Raw genomic sequence first — 21,853 nt, forward strand, 5'->3', positions numbered from 1 at the left:
TGGAACTAGATGATCTTTAAGGTCCCTTCAACCCGAACCATTCTATGATTCATGATTTGTTTTGATTTATTTGCTTCATCATTTGATTCTATGATACTATTTAAATACTTGTCCTAGTTTTCATCAATCACTTGGTCATGCTTTCCTGAAGTAAATTAAACTTCTGTGTCAAGAAGAAAGGACTGCAGTAAGTTTGAGCCATTCCAGTCTCATTTTGATTCTGCATTTGGTTACAATGGGTATGAGGAATCCTCACTATCCCCTCTGCTGTTCTGGGGACAAGAGGAAATGGCCTCAAGTTGCACCAGGGGAGGTTTAGATTGGATATTAGGAAAAATTTCTTCACTGAAAGGGTTATTAAGCATTGGAACAAGCTGTCTGGGGAATTGGTTGAGTCGCCGTACCTGGAGGTATTTAAAGGACGTGTAGATGTTGTGCTTAGGGACATGGTTTAGTGGTGGACTTGGCCGTGCTGGATTAACGGTTGAAGTTGATGATCTTGAAGATCTTTACCAACCTAAATGATTCTATGATCCTATGACTTCTATCCAGCTCAAGTACACAAACTCCTTTTCTCATTCCCACCGCTATTTCAGCAGAGCTCTGACTCAAACTTTATGCCTCATATCTTTGACTTTGGAGGCTGGATTCTAAAATTAATGATGATAAATTCATTATGAGTAATCTTTCCAGGCTCAGAGAAAAGTGCAATGTCTATGAATGCAAGAGAACACCATTCCATTCATGTTTTGCGTCAAAGCGCGCAGTGGGAAAGAAGCTTTGCTCTTAAAACCTAGATTCTATTTTAATCTTGTAACTACAGGTGATAAAAACCATGTGAAATAAATAATTTACAATTCAAATAGTAATACATCTGCAATATATTATAAATATAGTTTAAAAATTAATTAATTCATATTCTTAATTAGTATAAAGTTTAATTTTATGCTTTGTATAGAAATGGTAGCTTTACTTGTTACCGCTGTCTCAGCAGAAGGAAACAAAAATGTTCCTAAGTAGCTAAATAGCATTGGGAAATTAAAAAATACATTATTTTGCTTTTTTTGGTAATAGAAAAATAGCCTTTAAAAATACATTGTTAAACATATGGGCTTGTACTAAAGTAGAATTGTATATTATATACAGTAAGGCAGTATATAAAATATTATCCCACTATCTTTTTCATGTTTGGTTTGTTTGGACTAGGATATGAACGGGATGCAAAGTTTTCCATCACATTGAAACAAAGCAAAAATATATTTAGAAGGATATGCTGATTTACTGTAATTTGTTGACTATATTCTCTTTTATATGTGATTTGTCATACATGAGCTCCTTTTTTCTTAAGGATTGAGAAAAAATATAAAGAAAACTTAATCTAGTGTCAGAATGCATTCAGAAAAAATACATTGTAGATCAGAATGCTGTTGTGCAACGATTTATCTGATTTAGGAACTGCTCAGATCACTATGGTGTACTGACTGACTCGTAACAATTTTCATAATTGTTGAATCTGCAGTATTCCCTCAGTTTAATCAACTCATAGAAGCTCTGCAGAGCTGAATAATTAGTTTACAATGTATTTATCATGGCAGATAACATCCATTTCTTCATTTCCCTGTGTCAGACACGTGTCAACGCTTCAAGATCTACTTCCATGATTGTAATTCAGAATACCTCAACCCACAGTTTGTTTTATTCTCTTTATAATACACATAGGAGGCTAGGCTTTTTTAAGGAACTATTTGTTATGTGGTTTTGGTTTACTGTACATAACTACTAAGTATGCACTGTACTAACTACTAGTTATTTAAAGGAGGGCATAAAAGAAGATGGATCCATGTACTCAGATCCACTGGTCTCTCTTTTGCATTCGCTTGGAACTGTCAGACAGTAGCTAATATTTTTCTCAGCTTGGCCCTGGTGAAGGTTCTGAGATGTTTCCATTGCAGGTTCTTGAGACACAGAGGTGTGCTGAATGCGTGAATCTGGCATTAATACCAGAATATTATGGTCCACAACTGTTGAAACCTTGGTATATTCTTTGCTGGTTCCTGGAACAGTGTATTTTTCGGTCTTGCCACTGTTTTCTTTATGTTTCAGTAATACTGCTGGCTCCTCATCTTGTCTGACTTTGTGAACTTCTACATAATCCATTAGTTCAGGATTCAAAAAAGGCGACTTGTCATTAGGTCTGTTTTGTTTGACCTGCACTGGGGTTTGGTCAGTTTTGGAATGCAAATTCTCCATCTCTCTTTGCTTTTCCACGTCGTGGTGGACAGTTTCAGTGATAGGATATTGTGACTGATGCTTTTCTTCATTTCCCACCAAAACTGGTGCAATGTTCACATTTGTGGTACTCAGAGTTATCATATGTGCATCTGCAGTACTGTGGTAGGCAAACATAGGAGGCTGATTATAAGGTAACTGAGCTGCAGGCCATGTGGACGATTTTGTACTCTCAGTGTTAAAAAGGAGTATTTTCTGTTCTGAGGCTATGCACTGAGTTTCCCAGATCCTTTTTCCTCCTTTACTTTCTTGAACGTCTTTTATATCTTGTGTCTGAAGTGTTGATGGAAGGGCACGGGACTCCTTGCACTTCTCAGAAAGCAGAGAAGGGCTGTCACAGCTCCCTCGGCCTGAGTCACTGTCTGTTTCCGTGGATATCATTTTTGCATTTTTACTGGGATGACCATTGTCATGGCTTGGCATGAGTTGCTGGTCCTCACTGTCCTCTACCTCCAGATATTCTATTAGTAGTTCCTCACAGTCTGATGTTGGAGGGAAACCATGACAACCAAGAGCACTCAATAATTCTTCAGATTTTCCTGTCTAAGGGCATAATAAATAAGATATATTTTTTCACTGTTAACTTTAGGGTTTATCTGACTAGAACAATTGTGAACAATCTATGTATTTAATATACAAATACTTTAATAGTTATATTATTAGACCTAAACTGGATTTCTACTGCTGCAGAAAAGAGTGGAAGAACTTGTGTTCCCTCAGTGGGGAGACGCAATCCCAGAATTCATGTTTCTGAAATAGGAGGACTAGAAAGCTTTTGGCAGGTATGGGTCTCACGGGTTTAACAAGACGGAAATGGAGGAGAATGATGGAGCACCCATGTCCTGTCTTCTCAGCATGGCAAGAGACTATGGAGAGCAACTTCCATAAGAACTACTAGGAAGACCACACAGGCATTGGCTCTTGTGGTGTCCCAGGGAACAGCTGCAGTCACAAACCCTGTTCTCAAATGCCATCCTGCTACTAGTGCAAGGCAAGACTCTGCCTGGAAGCGTTGCTTGTTTTTAACATTAAATTAATTGAAGCTGGTTTATCCTTTACTATGGTAATTGTGTTTGCTAGTACATAATTTGGAAAAGTGATTAATGGTGAATTCTTTTGTTATTATCAGTGGTACTCACCTCTAACAGATGTGTATCTATGCCTTTTATCTTTGGTCCCGGAACTGGTGGTAGGATAAAGGCTATCATTCTGAAAAAAACAGAACAAACACACAAGGTATCAGTATGGGCCCTATCTCTCTATTTGTTCTCCCGTTTCCTTGGAATGTGACTGACATTTTAACTAATTCTCCCATATCTGGTACCTCTCTGTTGGACCTGTTTCCTGTTTGTCTCTCAGGCCAGGTAATTTACAAATCCAGTTACAGTTCATAAGTTACCCTTAGATGTATTTATAAGACAGAGAACAGTACAAAAGTTGTTCAACTGGAAAAGTAACACTACTAATGTCCTTTTATTGTCCTTTGCCCCTTAACCTCCAGTACTCTAATATCCTCATAACTTCATCACTGGCCATGAAACAGCTATGTGGGGCACTAGTTCAGAAGCACTAGTGGGCCTGTATGTACATACGTAACTGTCAGCTGACTACTACTAAACAGGATTTATGATATATGACTTCTGATGGCTTTTCCATCAACAGTTTCTGTCTTTCTCCTACTCAGCCAGTACTTTTTGCAAGACTTGTACAGAAGCGATAATCTTTGCAAGGCCTTTCTCTTTCAGATTTGATTGAAGTTAGCCAGTGTTCTAATAAATTAAGTGGGGAATTGACAGACAGGTGGGCAGAAAGACAACCTCATTTAAACCTCTTCTTTAGGAAATCAGGGCAAAACCAAAAGTTATGTCTTCTACAGGAGCAGTGATACTCCAAACAATGTTTGCCGAATACTTACATGGCTAACCAAGATGGTCAGATATAATAGACATGTGTGTTTACCAACTGAGAATTTAGCCTGGTTTTCCTAAAGAACAGAAATACCTCTTTATCAGTTGTGAATTTAAAGTCGAATACCTGTAACTTATAGTTTATAAGAGAAGCAAAACCTGTAGGAAATTGGATCAAATGTTAGAGGTTTATTTTTGAAAAGTTTGCTGAGATTTTTAAATCCATGTGATTGTGAAATTTGTGACTTACCTGTAGCCTTTCAAAACCATTGTCCAGCTCATGATTAAACATATAACAGATGACAAAACACCAACGATGATCCACACAACCATATCTTTTACTCTAAAGTCTAGGAAATAAACAGAATAATTTAAGGACACATATCTGGCATATGTATAGTCAGCATGCAAAAAAAGTCTCAAATTACTTTTATTTTAAAAATTGGTCTAAACTGCCAAATTTGGCATTGAATCTAGAGGCCTTTACTAGCATAGATGATCTTAACAATCATTGTAATATTTGATAATAAGTATACTTTTTATTAATGGCACTGTGCAGGAAATAAACTCTCTTGGAAAAATGATACAGAAATATATGAAGAGGGAAATTCCGTCTCAGCCAGTTATAGCAATTGAGTTCAAATCCAGTTATGAAGTCATTTCATTATCAAATACATATCATACAATTAATTAAATGGTGAGTTATATGATCTAGAACTAGATATTTTTGGGCATTTGTATTGTAACATGACACTTTTTATATTGAGGTGTTTATTTCAAGTTCATTCCAGATAAAGTGTAATGAAGAGCTGTTGCTGTCTGAAGGCAGTCACTCTTTGTTGTCTATTTAGCAGTTTTATGCAGTTACCAGTATTCTTTTAGTTAAAAACTACCATCATGAGAACAAATGAAGCAAGAACAGAAAGGACATGTTTTAAATAACTAAAGAAATGGATTCACTTTCTTAACTCCAAAAAGTAATGAAGGGGAAAGCTAACTGGATATGGTGCACGAATGCTGAGAATTCCGTTACCTTAGAATAATGTTCTTACCTGTCCTCGGGAGACCATGGGATGTCAATCTGCACGGGTGTCACAAACAGCTAACAAAAGTATTACGTGAACTTCCATGTAATAAAAATTACTGCAGGGATGCCTGGCCACTCACCAGTAGGGATCTGAATATACTTTTCTGAGCTCCATTCACTCCATGATCCATGGTGGTCTGGTTTGCAGTGGATCTGTACAATGTACTTCTTTCCAGGATTTAAACTAAACATTTTATATTGTGTTTGCTGTCCAACAAAAATAGTCTGGAAATTAAATAAAAATCATAAAATGCATGTAAAATTGAGTCATTTTTCTATGAAAATCACAGCTAGGTTTAAGTCTTGATAACCAAGTTGGGAATATAGAATGCATCTGGATAGTTTCCTAATGATTGTCATGCAGTCATGGAATAACGGTACATTTATTTTATTTCTATAGCTCAGCTTTCTAACATAATTCAGTGGGAATGAGATCTGGCTCTAGTATACTGTGTAAATTAAAATACTACCAAAACACATCATGAGCATATGGCAAATATGGAGGAACTGTGGTAATGGTGGAAACTACAATGGTGAGAGGAGGAGAAGGAGGCAAGAAACAGAGATGAGGGAAGAAAACGCAGTGAGAAAAGAAGGAATGTGGAGCTGGTGGAACTGCACAGGCTGATAAAAAAAAGTGAATCTTGCAACAGCCGGGGGGCTGGGAAGTGCAGTGGCAGGAGGAAGGAAGGAGAAGATACAGAGATGGCTGGGAAGTATTGCAGCAGACAAGGAGGGAATGCAGCCAAATATCAATAGCTGGAGACTTTAATTTACCACCCAGTTGTGTGAGTTACAGATCTTGGCTATAGACAATTATTATGTTGTGCCCATGACAACTGTCACCTAATGGCTACTTGTACAAATTTAAATGATTTTACATAATGTCACTGAGCTTTCTGTTACCTTAGAAGAGCTTGTGCTTAGGAACAAATCATCACAAAAGAAACTTGACTAAATGATTCATAGATTCATAGATTCATAGATTCATAGATTTCTAGGTTGGAAAAGACCTTAGAGATCATCGAGTCCAACCATCCCTAATCCCCATTAAACCATATCCTCAAGTAGATCATCCACCCTATTCTTAAACACATCCAGGGATGGGGACTCAACCACCTCCCTGGGCAGCCTATTCCAGTGGCTGACAACCCTTTCAGAGAAGAAATACTTCCTAACATCCAACCTGAATCTCCCCTGACTAAGCTTATGCCCATTTCCTCTTGTTCTATCGCCCATCACTAATGTAAAGAGCCCTTCCCCCACCTCCCCACCATCCCTTCTCAAGTATTTATAGGCTGTAATCAGGTCTCCCCTCAGCCTCCTCTTCTCCAGGCTAAACAGCCCCAACTCCCTCAGCCGCTCCTCATAAGTTTTATTTTCCAGCCCCTTGACCAGTTTAGTCACCCTTCTTTGGACTCGCTCCAGGAGCTCAATATCTGTCTTAAAGCAAGGGGCCCAAAACTGGACACAATATTCCAGGTGCGGCCTCACCAGTGCCCAGTACAGGGGCAGGATCACTTCCCTGCTCCTGCTGGTTACACTATTCTTGATACACGCCAGTATCCCATTGGCCTTTTTGGCCACCTGGGCACACTGCTGGCTCATATCAAGCCGGTAGTCAACCAACACCCCCAGGTCCTTCTCTGCCAGGCAGCTCTCCAGCCACTCTTCCCCAAGCCTATAGCGATGCTTGGGGTTTTTACACCCCAAGTGAAGGACTCTGCACTTGGCCTTATTAAAGCTCATGCCATTGGCCTCAGCCCAACGATCCAGTCTGTTCAAATCCCTCTGAAGGGCCTCCCTACCCTCGAGCAGATCGACACAGCCTCCCAGCTTGGTGTCGTCCGCAAATTTACTGAGGGTACATTCAATCCCCTCATCCAGGTCATTGATAAAGATGTTAAACAGAACTGGGCCCAGCACTGAGCCCTGGGGAACCCCACTGGTGACCGGCCTCCAGCCGGATTTAGTCCCATTTACCACCACTCTTTAGGCCCAGCCATCCAGCCAGTTTTTAACCCAAAGGAGGGTGTGCCTATCCAGGCCAGCAGTTATCAGTTTGGCAACTAGAACACTATGAGAGACTGTATCAAAGGCTTTTCTGAGGTCAAGGAAAACTACATCCACAGCCCTTCCCTCATCAACCAGGCGGGTCACCCTGTCATAGAAGGTGATCAGGTTTGATTGGCAAGACCTGCCTTTCACAAACCCATGTTGACTGGGCCTGATCACCCGGTTAACCTGTATGTGCTCATTAATAGCACTCAAGATAACCTGTTCCATGACTTTGCCCGTCACCGAGGTCAAACTGACAGGCCTGTAGTTCCCCGGATCCTCCTTCCGCCCTTTTTTGTAAATGGGGGTAACATCCGCCAGCCTCCAGTCCAGCGGAACTTCCCCAGTGAGCCAAGACTGCCCAAAGATAATGGACAGGGGTTTGGCAATGACATCCGCCAGCTCTCTCAGGACTCTCGGGTGGATACCATCAGGCCCCATAGACTTGTGGGCATCCAGCCGAAGGAGCAGATCCTTGACCCGTTCCTCTTGGATCACAGGAGCTTCAATTTGCTCTCCCTCCCCGCACTCAGACACCGAAGGCCAGCTCACCTGGGAACTGCTGACCTTATTATTAAAGACTGAGGCAAAGAAGGCATTAAGGACCTCAGCCTTGTCCTCATCCCTAGTGACTAACGTACCCCCTGAGTCCAGTAGGGGCTGGAGGTGATCTTTAGCCCTCCTTTTGTTATTAATATATTTATAGAAAGGCTTTTTGTTGTCCCTTACGGAGCAGGCTAGTCTAAGTTCCACTTGGGCTTTTGCCCCCCTGATTATCTCCCTACATGTCCTAACTTCCTCCCTGTATTGATTCCTGGATGCCTGCCCATTCTTCCAAGACTTATAGACATCCCTTTTTCTTTTGAGATGTTCCCAAATCTCCTTTGTCATCCAAGCTGGTTTTCTACCCCGGCGGCTCGACTTCCGGCACACAGGGACAGCTCGCTCCTGTGCCTCCAGAATTTCCTTTTTGAATAGTAACCATCCCTCCTGCGCCCCCTTACCCTTGAGAGCTGTCTCCCATTGGACTTTGTTAATCAGACTTCTAAACAGCCCAAAGTCAGCTCTCCCAGAGTCCAGCTTGGCCGTTTTAGTGCTCCCCCTCCTAACTTCGTCTAGAATTGAGAATTCTATTATCTCGTGGTCACTATGCCCCAGGCGTCCTCCAACCTTCACATCTCCCACAAGACCTTCTCTGTTCACAAACAGCAGGTCTAGGGGAGCACCTTCTCTAGTCGGTTCACTGACCAGTTGTGATAGGAAGTTGTTCTCCACACTCTGCAGGAACCGCCTAGACTGTTTCCTGACTGCCGTGTTATACTTCCAACAGACATCAGGTAGGTTAAAGTCACCCATAAGGACAAGGGCTAGTGAGCGCAAGACTTCCCCCAGTTGTTTAAAGAATAGCTTATCAGTCTCATGAGAAATGAGAAAGAACAATTTAAACGGTGATGCCAATATTATTAATGTATAATGGCCACAATGAAGAATAAGTACTTTATAACCTATTGTTATTATTATAACCTATATTGTTATATTATTATAACCTATATTGTGCTATCACACAACAGCATCTGAGATACCAGTATTCTCAGTAGGAAATTTTAGATCACACAAGCACTTTTGAAAAATGGTGAACTATTCAGTGTGCCTCCTTCATTACATTCAGGCATGGGACCTGGCTGACAAAATTGATCAGAAAACATAATCTAGCAAAAACTTGCAACATCCTTACCTCCCATTCCTCTCCTTCTTCAGGCTTTAGTCGCAACTCATATTCAAGGGTAAGCCACCCAGATCTGACATCAGCCAGAGGAGGTGGAGACCATGTCAAGACCAGATACGGTTTTCTATTCATTGGCTTTTTTAATTCCAGAGTTACATTCACAGGAGGATCTGGCTGTACTGTTAAAATAAAAGAACTGACAATAAGGGTCTAAATGATTTTTTGCTTGCATCTTAGGAAGAAATATGAAGTGGTGAGATGCCACCTCCCTTGTGTCTAGTAATTTAGAACTGGTGCTGGAATACAGGGATGAAGAGTTTCCTAATAAAGTAAGCATGGATTTATGAATTTGAAGAAAAAACTGAAGAACGGTAAATATGTTGAGTTCATGTTGAGATTTGCCTTGATCATTTGTTATCAGAAATAATTTTTTCTTACATTACCATTTACTGTTGCTTTTCTTCACAACTATGTTTCAAAGTTAACATCTTTAATACTGTGTTAGGAAAGTTGCATTTTAGCATAATCTTATCAAAGTTGGCATATATATTTAGGAATGCTGAAAACACAGATGTAGCTGATGAAACTTGCCCCCACTCCCCATCTTTTACATTCAGAAATCACAACAGCATATTCCATACATGCATAAATAAGGATATTTAAGAATAAAAGAAACGAGTAATATTAAAGCCCTGTTTATATCTCAAAAATAAACCAAAATGGAACACAGGTTTCTGCTACAGTCAGACTTTCAGCTTCTTGAGTTCAGAGGTAGAGCTTCTGCATATCGTGCTTGTTTTTTACCACTGTTTGATGTGTAGCTTCATCAAATAAGTAATCAGGGCATGGAGGTAAAATGTAAAGCCTTTTCTCCAGCAGCCCTCTTCCAATTGCCAGACTCCTGGCAGACAGATCCTTGATAACAAAATGGTTATCAGTGATAACGTTCCATTCCCTTAGAAAAAAACCTAAATACTTGTCCACAGTCACTCTGTGGAAAAAGTCTGAGAAAAGAGATTATCAGTACGCTGCTATAAAAAGCACTATTTCAGCTTCTCTTGGGTCTGGAAACTACTTTTAGGTAATCAAATTTAAGTATTATTAGTTAAATGATCAAATTTATTTCAGTTTGTGGTAGAGTGGAAAAAGATTTTAGCTGGATGATGTTTCTTAGGGCTTGACTGAAAGGAATATGGAAAACCAATAAATGGTTATCTGAATGCAGTGTTAAAGCTTTTTGCATTTTTAGGCTTCCTTTGAAAATAAAATGGTAAAGGGATGAATATTGATTTCTTATTACACAGACAAGATCTTATTTGTTCTTACAAGTTTTTAACGTGCAAATAATACTATATATGAAAATTATTGTGTCAAACTCCATAATTTTGGATTATTTGGTTCCACAAAAAATACTTTTTATCTCTTACCTATGTAAGTCACATCCACATAATGAGGATCAGAGACATTACTTCCCATTTCATTAGTTGCCTTCACAGTAATATTGTATATGGTCCAGAAAGAGGTGTGCTTTTTATCGAAGTAGCATGAGTTGGGACCTGCAGTTTTGTAATCTGGACATTCGTAAACTTGTTCTTCTCTGAAATGAAAGAATCCCAGTGATTAGGTTACACAGACAAAAACACCTGACTTGGAGTACTAGTAGTTCAGCATTACTAAGGCTAGATCAGATTTTCCATGCGTGGCAATATGAAGAAAATCAGAAAACTGCTTCCAGACTAAAGAGTCACTGAATGATTCCAGAGACTGTAGTAAGCATTTTCCCCCTGAAATACAGACTACAAAGCCTGAACAATTTAGGCTGTTGTAGATGCAGCAGTGGGCTAGTAGAGTGCAGCTCTTACCTTGCTGAAAGCCGTTGTCCACTGCATAGGCCTTTACAGGTTCCAGAAAGCCAGCAGAAACGATTGCTGAAGACTTCTAACCCATCTACTAAAACCCGAGTATTCCCAATGCTCATTTCACACTTCTATGAGTTCTGCATATTACATTAAGATGCTTTCAGAATCTATTTTGGTCTTTCATCACCTGTTTCTCAAAAAAATCTACTTTGTACCTGTCTTCCAAATCCATTCCCAACCAAAGGGAGTAGGGATAGGATAGAAAGTTGAGTATGTAGTACTTGTTTCCAGTGTCCTCTGAGATGCACAATAACAACAGAGAAAGTTGTGGATGTGGACCTCACACTCTGCCCTGGCTGGCTGGACCAGTATCTATATTTTTCCACTCAGACTTGGCTCTCAGCTGACAAGTTTAGCATCCACTTAGATGGGTACAAAGCTGAGCAGTGCTGGGTGAACCAAAAATAGTTCACAGGACCCAAACAAAATATTGACTATCCTTTAAAATGAATGTTTAGCACTTGATCTAACTTCCAGGACCGAGATTACTGCAGAAGCCAGGAGATATTCATGGCCTATGAATATTCGTGCAAAATAAGAATTTAAGAAGACAAAAATTTTAATATCTGGTCATTTTAGAAAGCTTTATTTCTGGGGCTGCATGGCTGAAGAGCTACAGGACTGTGCATTTGTGTTGCGCACTATTATGCAGTTGCTGTGCCATGGCAACTTTCAAGGCAGAAGAATTCACAGATATTTGAAAAAACTGACATTATGAAGAGATCCTGTTTCAACCTTAAATATGTTGCTGGTAGTGTTATTCCAGAATATGCCACTTGGACAAAACCATGTGCTATGGAAAACATCTGCTAATGCAAAACCAATCAGGATTGATTTTCCAGGTCCTTCCAAGAAAATACTGAATAACTATACAGAGTTTATTACCCTTCTTTGCTGTAAAGCAAAGTGTAGTTAGTAGGGTGTCCTCCATCTGAACCAGGTTTCCACCAACAAGTAAACGTTTCCTTTTCTGGAGAACGGCATTTTATTATTGTAGGCTTTTCAGGAGGTGACTCTCCTGTAACAGATAAAGAAACAGTAAATGTAATCATCAATTACTGATGATTACAGTAATCAAATCAAGCAGAGCACAGGAAAATACTGTTTTTTTCCACAAGGAAAGAAAAAGTTTTGCTTCATATTAGCATAGGAAAGGAAGGATGGTTCAGTGGTTAGGACATCCGCCTGCTACTTTGATCTGGGTTCAAAATCCCTTCCCACTGCAGCTATGCTGAGGAATTATGTTTTCGTTCCCTGGCTGTGGCTCTTCTCTGTCCCAAATTTGACAAGGGGTGCTCAAATAGTGTCATAGCAGGTTCTAGAAAATGATTTAAAATACACTCTGCTATCTAATCTATTTTCTACATAAACCATTTTTTCTTCAAAAAATGTGTTTTAAGATGCTCCTGATTGTTTAAAAAATATGCTGTCATTTGTTTTGGCTTTTACAGGAAAAAAATGAATAATGTAAGTTTTCCTATTTGTATACGTCCTTGCCAGTAATTCACTTCTGAAGTACCTACGCTGAGCTGACTCTAAAGATACAAAGAAGCAGCTCTCATATTTCCTTGTAAAGTGATGTCATCCTCAGTACTCAGGCTACTTGCCTGCTTGCTGCAAGCAATTTATAATTATTTGGATTCTTGATGATGTTTTTATAGACTCAAGCAAAGCACTTAAGAGTAGGGCAGAAGAAAATGCTTAAATTTTTGAATAGGATGATGCTAGTCAAAACCCTGATGTGATCAGAACTTTTGCAGTTATGTATTTGTGGCAAAATATGGTCCTATTACATCAATAATATATTTTTTCTACTGCTTAGAGTGGGGACATTGATTTTCCAAATTTCGAATTGCCTAAGGCTGATCTGAAAATGGGACATTTAAAAAATATTTTTCTATTAACAGTACCTCAGCTGTCTCCATGTCAATTAATGAATAATACAATTAGTGACAGAAGAAGATTTGAGACAACCTTGCTAAAGTGTCTGGCAACGAGATATGATGTCATGCATTTTAATGTGTCTGCTCAAACCCAACGAAACACAGATAATTATTTCCATGTGATAGTAGCTGCAATTGTTATGGTCTGTTAGACATGGCAGTGCTTTCACTACCGTTACCAATAAACAAATTAATGATTCTTACACAAGTACCATTACCTGGTATCTATAGCTACAGATGAAATCAACGTGATTTTTAAATAGAGGGACAGGAACAATACATTATTTAGGCACATCTGTATCAGAAATGACTTCCTAGTAAATCCCAGCCCATCTGTCATAGCCAGTTTCAGCAGAAGATCCTGAGTGGATCAACAAAACTAAGTACGCAGCTACACAGAGTACAGTAGGCACTAAGCAGTTCCTCCAGCACTGTGAAGTACCTGTGTGAGGAACTGGGTGCCATTTAGGCACCTTTCACAACACTGAAGTGGCTAGAGTTTAAAAACAATTAACAGAACAGCAGTCTCTACTCACCGTTGGGGATCTGAATGTGTCTTTCGGAGCTCCACTCGCTCCATTCTCCAAAGCCTAACGTGCAACGGACCTGAACAACATACCTCATCCCAGCTTGTAACCTAATCACTTTGTACTGTGTCTGCACTCCAACAGCTATTGTCTGGAAAAGAAAATGGACTGGAAAAATAATAAAGAATTGGAACATTTTAACAAATAAACCATAAAGAACTAGTGTTGTGTCATTGAATTCTGAAAGGCAAGGGTTTCAGTTGAGTATTTTATAATATGTGAATGACAAAGAAGCAAAGGTAGTGACTTAACAGAAAAATTCTCTTCAGTCACACTGAGATTCTGATGCTTGAGAACATATTTTTGTAGACTTCCTATATATTAGTACTGCATCAGACCCACAATGCAAGGAACACTATAGGTAGCCCAACTCAAAGATAAACCCTCTGTGTAACGCTGCTTAGTGGCTAGTTATAGTGTTTATTATCAAGTACCTCAGGCCCTCTGAATCTCTCTTCAGAAGTCTTTCAAGACACATAGCTTTCTCATCATTAATGCATCTCAACAATTTAGGTAGCACTGAGGCCATCTGACTATGATTTTAAGAGCAATATTTTATCCTGGTATCTCAGCTGTGGGAGTACTGTGGCCCAGTCTTAGCAAAATGGTGACAGCTGGGAATATCAATGGAAATAGTGTGTGTGAGTAGGACGCCCCAGACTGTCTGAGAGGGGGGCCACCCTCAGCTGGTCATGTTGAAGAGAATGATGATGACGACTCTCAGCCCAATTAAATAGTAATTAGGAAATAACAGAGAGACTTCTGGAACAAAAAGAGTCAGCTTGGAAAGCAGTATTAAAGAAGCATGAAAACTGGTAATAGAGGGGGGAGACTGGAAACTTCAGCAGTAGCTGAGATTCAGTTTGATGCTGTCAGAAGCTGCTCTGCTGTCATCCTGACCGCTGCCTGGGCCAGACAGAGCAGCCTCCCTCTCCGATGCTGTGAGTAGCTGCACTCCAGACAGCATGGGCTGCAGCAGGCAGGAACCCACACCTGGCTGTGCACATGTGGCCATGTGGGTTCTTTCTCACTGATGTGTGTCTTAGTAGGCTGTAAGAAGGGACACGGTTACACATCGAGCCAAAGCATCTGTGTGCCCTGCAGAAGCAGGTGTAAATAGGGGAGTTTGTACTGCCAGGAGGGTGAGGTGTGCTTGTAACCTACCCTTCCTGGGAAAGAGGATTCTCTGTGTATAGTATGTATCTGAGACTAGTTACAGAAGTGTATTTATAAATTTGTAGGTGTCTGTTATAATTTTTAAGTACCCAGTATTGTGATTTATCTGTTGTGTTGCTGATACTGACATTGACGGCATAGTTAACTGATTGCTTGTTAATTATATCTTAATGAATCAATAAACTGCCTTGATCCTGATTTGGTTATAACTATATGAACTGAGCAGTTTCTTACTGCGACACTTGGGAACAGACACATTGACAAAAATTACAATTAAATATTATATCAAGAGACTAAACAGTTTTTTTTTTTTTAGGATATTAAATTAGGACAATTATATGAACACCTTGAATCTCACCATCTCTAATCAGATTTAGTTACATGAATTTATCTATCCTTACAGAAACTAAAATTTTTATAATACCAGTTAAATTCAGACAAGAGAACTCACTGAAAAGAGCATTTATACAATAAATATATTTTTCCATTACCTCCCACTCTTCCTTTTCCTCAGGTTTTAGTCGTAGCTCATAGTGATATATATGTGAATTAGAGCTGACATCAGCTAACGGAGGGGGAGACCATTTTGCCAAAAGGTACATTATGCTAGCAGATGTTTTTTTTTCTAGAGAGAGGTTCACAGGAGCATCTGGCTGAACTGTATAAATGAAAAGTTTGCCGTTAATAATTTAATTTTATCTCAGGAAAGGCACCTCCTTTACAGTTTGTGTATTTCATCACCTTAATTTCAGGTCATTCAGCACTTCTGTAAGGGAATATAGTACAATAGCCTTTTTTTTTCCTTTCTCCCTAGTATTCTTTAACTGGCTACTGATTTACAATAGTATGAGCAAATTTAGACTTTCCTCTGAATTTGTCAGGCTAAGGAAATACAAATCATAATTTCATTAGGTCACTCTTGCAAAATTAAAATATCAGATATTTCATAGCTAAAAAGCCTAAGTACATTTATCATTACAAAGTGCAGACTATGTGTATGTATGCGGAAAGCAGACTGGAGTTAAGAATATGAAATACTACAAAAAGCCCACAGAGTGCTTAGGCAGTTATTTTTACCCTCTCCAGACTGCAATGCCAGCAGCCAGAAAGATGTTTACTTTTAGAAAATTTAGGTAGCTTAACCTAATTTTAAAGTTTTATAACCTGTAGTGCTAGGAACCTACAAAACTGTGATTGAGTCTAATTGAAATACTGGAGATAACTAGAAACTGGAGCCAATTTTTCCGCCAAAGTTAAAATGATAATAAAATATGCAGTTAATTTATAAGTAAAATTCAGTTTTCACATAAATTAAAGATGCATATTTTAGATCATCTGTAGATAAACACTCCTCCATAGCAAGTTTTGCATCATGAGGAAAGACATTTTCACCACGACTTGTTCTGGGATTAAAAACCACATACATCTGCAACTAGTTTATTTTCCATTTCATTCTTCTCTTTTTACCTATGGAGGTCACATCCACATACTGAGGATCTGAGCTGTTACTTCCAATCTCATTCGTTGCCGTTACAGTGATATTATATGTTGTCGAGGGATTCGTGTGGTTTTTATCAAAGTAGCAGGAATTGGGACCTGATGTTCGGTAGTCTGGACATTCATAGATGTTTTTCTCACTGAAATAAAATGTTTTAAAAAGTTAAAAGTTTAGGAAATGAAGCAAAGCAGATAATATTCTAATAGTGGCCTAAGTTTAGCAAAGAAATTTGAAATGTTTAACTTTAAACCTATATATAATTCCACCTCTGGAAAACATTTTGGTGAGTGCCAAATGCTATTACCATAAATGCTTCATTGCTATTTTTACTGTAGTTATTCAGGATGAATGCTTTTATCCTCCTTTTTATACATAGGAATATGTCAACAAAAGAATGGAAAGAGAAATTTCTAGAGCAGCACAAGACAATTTAAAAAAAAATTTAAAAGCACGTTTAAAGGCAAATTAAATACATTCACTTTGACTGAAAAGTTGCAAAATATCTTCTTTACGTATTTCACATTCAATATGGTCCCTTATGCCCTGGAAAGTAACCTGATGGGCCCTATGGTAGAGGAGTGTTTTATTGATTGTTTTGTTTTTAGCTAGATGTTAATTTATCTGCTTTTTAACATGATCATCATCACAACTGTCTCAACAAAAAATATTTGATTAATTGATGGTCTCTTACCTAATCACCTTTATACGAGTCTTCGGCTTGTTTAAGAGAGGGATTGTTTTGTACTCAATTAAAGCTGAGCTGGGTGATGTACTCAGAGCCTATCCTAGGTGTGAAGAACTGCACAAACCCAAAGCACCAGCTGAGATGTTTCAGGGATGCACTTTAGTCTCACTGTTATGCGCCGCTAACAATGGGGTCTCTTAGTTTGCAGGCAGTTTTGTTGCGGTTCACAAAAAAACAATGGGAGTAAAAGGACTGTATCTGAGAGACAATGAGCTAAGGAAGGCAGCCATGGCCCAGACCTGGGGTGCTTGTCAGTGCCAGGTGTTCAGAGTTTTAATGAAATGGAGAAGCACTCCTATCCATTCCAAAGCAGGCTGTGATAGGTATGATTTAAAATGTTCATTAAAGTTTCTATTTTGGTTGAGATTGAAACATCTGGACTTTCATAAAATAAAAGCTCTCAGATCATTCTTGAGTGTGGTAACTTCATTAAAGGCTACATCTTTCCTGATCAATTAATACCAAATGATATGGAGTTTATTTAATTGACGCAGGGAAGACTGAGGTTTTACCTTATCTACTCTGAATCTTGCAGATTTATTCAATGAAGTTTAATCTCTGACACTCTCTGCTTACTTGGCCCTGTTCTGAGACCTCTTGTTTTCAGGAAGAAATGGCAGTTACACAAAGAAGCACAGGTTAAGCAAAGTTGCTAAACATATACACATTTTATTCTTAGACAGGATGAGAGAGTGGCAGACTTCACCGCAACAGTTAACTTTTGAGTAGCAAAACCCACATCTGATTTTACTCCGTTTTGGGAACCGTGAGGTTGGCTACAAATCCAGAAGGAGAATCAAAGAGTCTCTATAGATTTTCTCCAGATGGGAGAGAAGGCTGTGCCCAGCAATGGAGGAGCTCCTCACAGGGCCCCGAGGGTCCCGCCAGCCCTCACCGCCCCTGCCCTGCCTCCCCAGGGCCTCCCCACCATGCCTCCCAGGTCCCTGTTTCAGCCCTCCCTTGCCAGCCATGGTCCCCCCAAGCCAGCCCAGGCTGTGGGCTGACGTCCTGGTGCAGCCCAGTCTTAGCCTGTCCCTGTCCCCACGGAGGTGCCCGATGCCCAGGGCTGGGTTGCCCCCAGCCTGCTGTGCTCCCTGGCTGGGGTGGTGGGATGAGCCTTGGATGGAGACCTTGCCCTGCTACCCCAGGGAAGCCTCCATGGCCCTGTGGTGCCTCGATGCTCCTCTCCTCAGAGAAGCACACCATTCAGCCAAAAGCTATGTGCCTCCTGGTGAGACAGACAAACCACACCTTTCCCAGTGTGTCTGTAGACCAGTGGGAATTTAGGTCAGATGAGTTTCAGTAGGGACAGGCTGAAAGTTTGGCACTGGTAGTGGTCATGTTTTCTTCCAACAAGGGAAAACCCTTGCTTGCTGGCTATCTGAGGTTTAACATGGATTCATAAAAACACCTTTATAAATTAATGTTATAATTCCCTCATTCTGTCACAATCATCACTTGATCACTTACAGAATACGTATGCACTGCTTGTTACCTGTCCTTGCTGTAGAACAAGGTGTAATTGGTAGGAATTCCTCCATCTGCACCAGGTTTCCACCAACAAGAAAAGGTTTCCTTTTCTAGAGAACGACATCTTATTATTTTAGGTTTTCCAGGGTATGATTGACCTGGGGAAGTGTAGAAATACAGCTAGTTATATTAGAGTTGGACAATGTTTTTTGTTGTTATTGTTGAACGATAAATGCAGCAAGGAGTGATTTTTTGAGGACAGTAAAATTATTTGAAACTTTGGACTGAATTTGGCAAACAAATCTGCCTGGAAAAAAAGGTCAAAACTTTCACAAAATAAATATATTTTACCTCAAACTTCTGAAATGCTAGTAGTATTATTTTACTTCTCTTTTTCAAATGAAAATTTTGTTTTTACCTAAACTTTAAAAGTGTACAGTTATCTCCAAATTAAATTAAAAAGCTTGGAAGTAAATGTATGACCTTTTGGTTTTTCCTAAAATATCCAACATTTTTATCTTCAGGTCATCTTAAAATTAAATTTCACCTTTAACTTTGCAATACAACCAAAATTTCACTATTTGCACATACGTGGGGTAAATTATAGGTAAGACAAGTAAAAAAAGAAGGAATCAATAGGCTGAATGAAGTATTTTGTGTATTGGCAACCTGAATGTATTCATTAATTATTTGAATATTCCCTAATAATCCCAATACATTTAAGAATATTTCTGTTGAGACTACTTGTCATTAACTTCTATCATGAACATAGACCATAAATTTACACACATCTTGACATGAAAAGCATGTGGCTTTTCAACATAAGCTTACATTTATTTCATTAAAGTTCCCTATAATTATCTAATGCTACTATTCATATGATCCTGATTCCCAAGAAGGTGGCAAGTATGGAGTGAGAGTAGGGATGGAGTGCCCTTCATCATCACCACCTCATAATTATTCAGTTAATATTACAAAAAGAAAAGAGAACTGAAGCCATTTTCAAAATCTTCATACAAAATTTTAGAATAAAATAATTTAGATATATACAGGCTCCAGTGGTGGTCAGGATAGATTGGGCAAAGCCTCAGACTTTTCTAAAGAAAGTGTTTTATGGAAAAACACATGTTTCAGGAAGTGGTGAACTTACCAGTCAGACCCACTGCAGTCAGAGTAAGTAGCAAAATAATTTGAACTGATGATGTCAATTTCTGCTTCATCATGTCTGCTTCTCCTCAGGAGGAAACATCAGATCAAAAGCTCACTGAAAAATACACCATCATGCAACAGTCAATAACAATGCTTAACATGTAATACATATCACTTGGCTTGATCAAAGTCCTTTTTGAATTGCAGCCGATTGATTCTTGTTATTTCTCAAAAAGGTGTGGCAACACCTACAGTTCCACTTCAGAAATCGAAAACCTGAATCACAGAGTAGTAAGCATGTCCTCCTGAAGGTCTTCAAACCTTAGTTAGCAGTGCTAGGATTACAATTAAATGGCATTAACAAATCTTGCATATTTATTTGGCATCTTGGGATCCTGGGTGCTTTTCTTAAAGCTCTAACTTTTAGACTCATTAATTTACCTGGGAAATCAGCCTTTTAGGAACAAAACATTCACTTTTATCCCTGTTGATACAAAGAAGAGCTCAACAGATTTAAACTCTGAAATTCCTGAAAACAGAAGGCAAATAGAAAATAGCCAAAATTCATTTAGAACTTTATTATTTTTGAGCCAATCTAATAATTTCTGAATATTTGGGAGTGGCAGTGTCGAATTCAGGATCACCTGAGCTGAAGAACGCTACTCTTTCTGTGCGTTCAACTCATTGGCTTTACTGCCTTTCATTTTGCAGTAAAGTGGAAATGCCAGGATCGAGAAAAGAAACCAAGGGAAAAAGTGGCGTAACTTCTTCGATAATTTATCAGGTGAAAATGCAAGACGGGATGCAATTACCCCTCTTTCTTCAAACTGTAAAGGCCAGAGGCACCGTTGCAGAAAAACCCAGAGGTGCAAGTGGGAAGCCACCAGCTGTGAAGACCCAGTCCCTGCAGTGAGCCGACGCCACTAGATGTCCTCAGAATTCAGGTTACAGCTCAGGGTGATCCGGAGTCCCTGTTGGCGGCTAAATCTGTTCGCTTAGCCTGAAGAAAAGGCAGAAAGACTTCAAGCAAGCCTCCTGCTTCGCCCACCAGTATGCTTCTTGCTTAGAGATGGTGACTGGAGTCGAATATCAGAATCTCGGTAGCCAACCTCACTCTTTGAAACTAAAGAAGAACTACTTACTATCTAAATAAATAGGAAACTCCCTGCCTCAGCTTACCACTCCTACCAAGCATATCTGACAGGTATTTGTATAGGTGAAACCCATTCTGCGTAGCACAGCATGGGAACAAGCCGTCACTTTGCTGAGGAAAGATTCTTTGTGGTTTATCAGATGACTCGATTTTCATTATGCAATTCATTTTCTCTATCAGGAGACTGTAATCCATCAGCATATAAATGTTTTTCAAGCGCAAAGGCAAATGAAGTACCAGTTAATTTAACTGAGTCTAAAACATGTTTGATGTGGGCACTGTGAGAAAGAACAGTTGGCTACATTTCCAAATACCACTTCTGCATATCCAGGCACTGAGATATAGGATGCAAAATTGCGTCCGAGTTAGTTTTAAACTCACTTACAGCAATCTCTGTATATATAGTCAGTGGAGAACAAACCATGTAAATATAAATTCCACTTTTGTGTAAACACATGCATATTTTATGACTGTAAACAAACGGCAGGCACAAACATTAGTGTTTAACTTCAGAAATGAACTGAAAACTTGGTGTTACATAATGTGGAGCACAGATCATTAAGCTCAAGCAAGAACAACGGCAAACAGAGAAGCATCATCAAGAAAGAGCTATATTAGAGCACTCTGCAAGGAAAATGGGATAAATTTGGAAACCAAAGAACTGAATTAATAGAAATAGGATGACATTAATGTATTTAACATCAAGTATTTTTCCTTGGGAGCATTTTTTTTTTTTTTTTTTTTATGAGATGATAAACCACCCTGACATCTGTTGGAGAGACAATACGGCAGGGCACAGGCAGTCCAGGAGGTTCCTGGAATGCGTGGACGACAACTTCCTCCTGCAGGTGATAGAGGAGCCGACAAGGAGGGGTGCCATGCTCGACCTTGTGCTCACCAACAAAGAGGGACTGGTGGGCGATGTGACACTTAAGGATAGCCTTGGCTGCAGTGACCACGACACGGTGGAGTTCAAGATCCATGGGGCAGCAAGGAAACTATACAGCAAGCTCTGTGCCCTAGACTTCAGGAAGGCGGACTTCGGCCTCTTCAAGGACCTGATGGGCAAAGTGCCATGGGAGGCGGCCCTGGAGGAACGAGGGGCCCAGGAAAGTTGGTCCATATTCAAGGAGCACCTCCTCCAAG

The 21,853-nt window shown here is 39.5% G+C and overlaps 1 protein-coding gene across 3 annotated transcripts; it reads right to left on the minus strand.

The window, feature by feature from the left end:
- Positions 1–1,806: 1,806 nt before the first annotated feature.
- Positions 1,807–19,628, minus strand: PRLR (prolactin receptor). 3 transcript variants are annotated; one of them, XM_086628862.1, is made up of 13 exons: positions 19,556–19,625; positions 18,431–18,563; positions 16,160–16,329; positions 15,184–15,350; positions 13,828–13,830; positions 13,466–13,607; positions 11,872–12,004; positions 10,495–10,664; positions 9,077–9,246; positions 5,364–5,508; positions 4,447–4,546; positions 3,429–3,498; positions 1,807–2,832 (listed from the first exon to the last, which is right to left on the minus strand). In XM_086628862.1, exons 1-13 carry the CDS (start codon positions 19,623–19,625, stop codon positions 1,807–1,809), a joined length of 2,499 nt encoding a protein of 832 aa, XP_086484988.1. The 3 variants fall into 3 exon arrangements, with proteins under 3 accessions (XP_086484988.1, XP_086484987.1, XP_086484989.1); XM_086628861.1 differs by lacking the exon at positions 13,828–13,830 and having other exon boundaries at positions 19,556–19,628; XM_086628863.1 differs by lacking the exon at positions 13,828–13,830 and having other exon boundaries at positions 11,872–12,001.
- Positions 19,629–21,853: the final 2,225 nt, after the last annotated feature.

This window comes from Tauraco erythrolophus, chromosome Z (genome assembly GCF_009769465.1).
Source record: "Tauraco erythrolophus isolate bTauEry1 chromosome Z, bTauEry1.pri, whole genome shotgun sequence".
NCBI classification, from domain to species: domain Eukaryota; kingdom Metazoa; phylum Chordata; class Aves; order Musophagiformes; family Musophagidae; genus Tauraco; species Tauraco erythrolophus.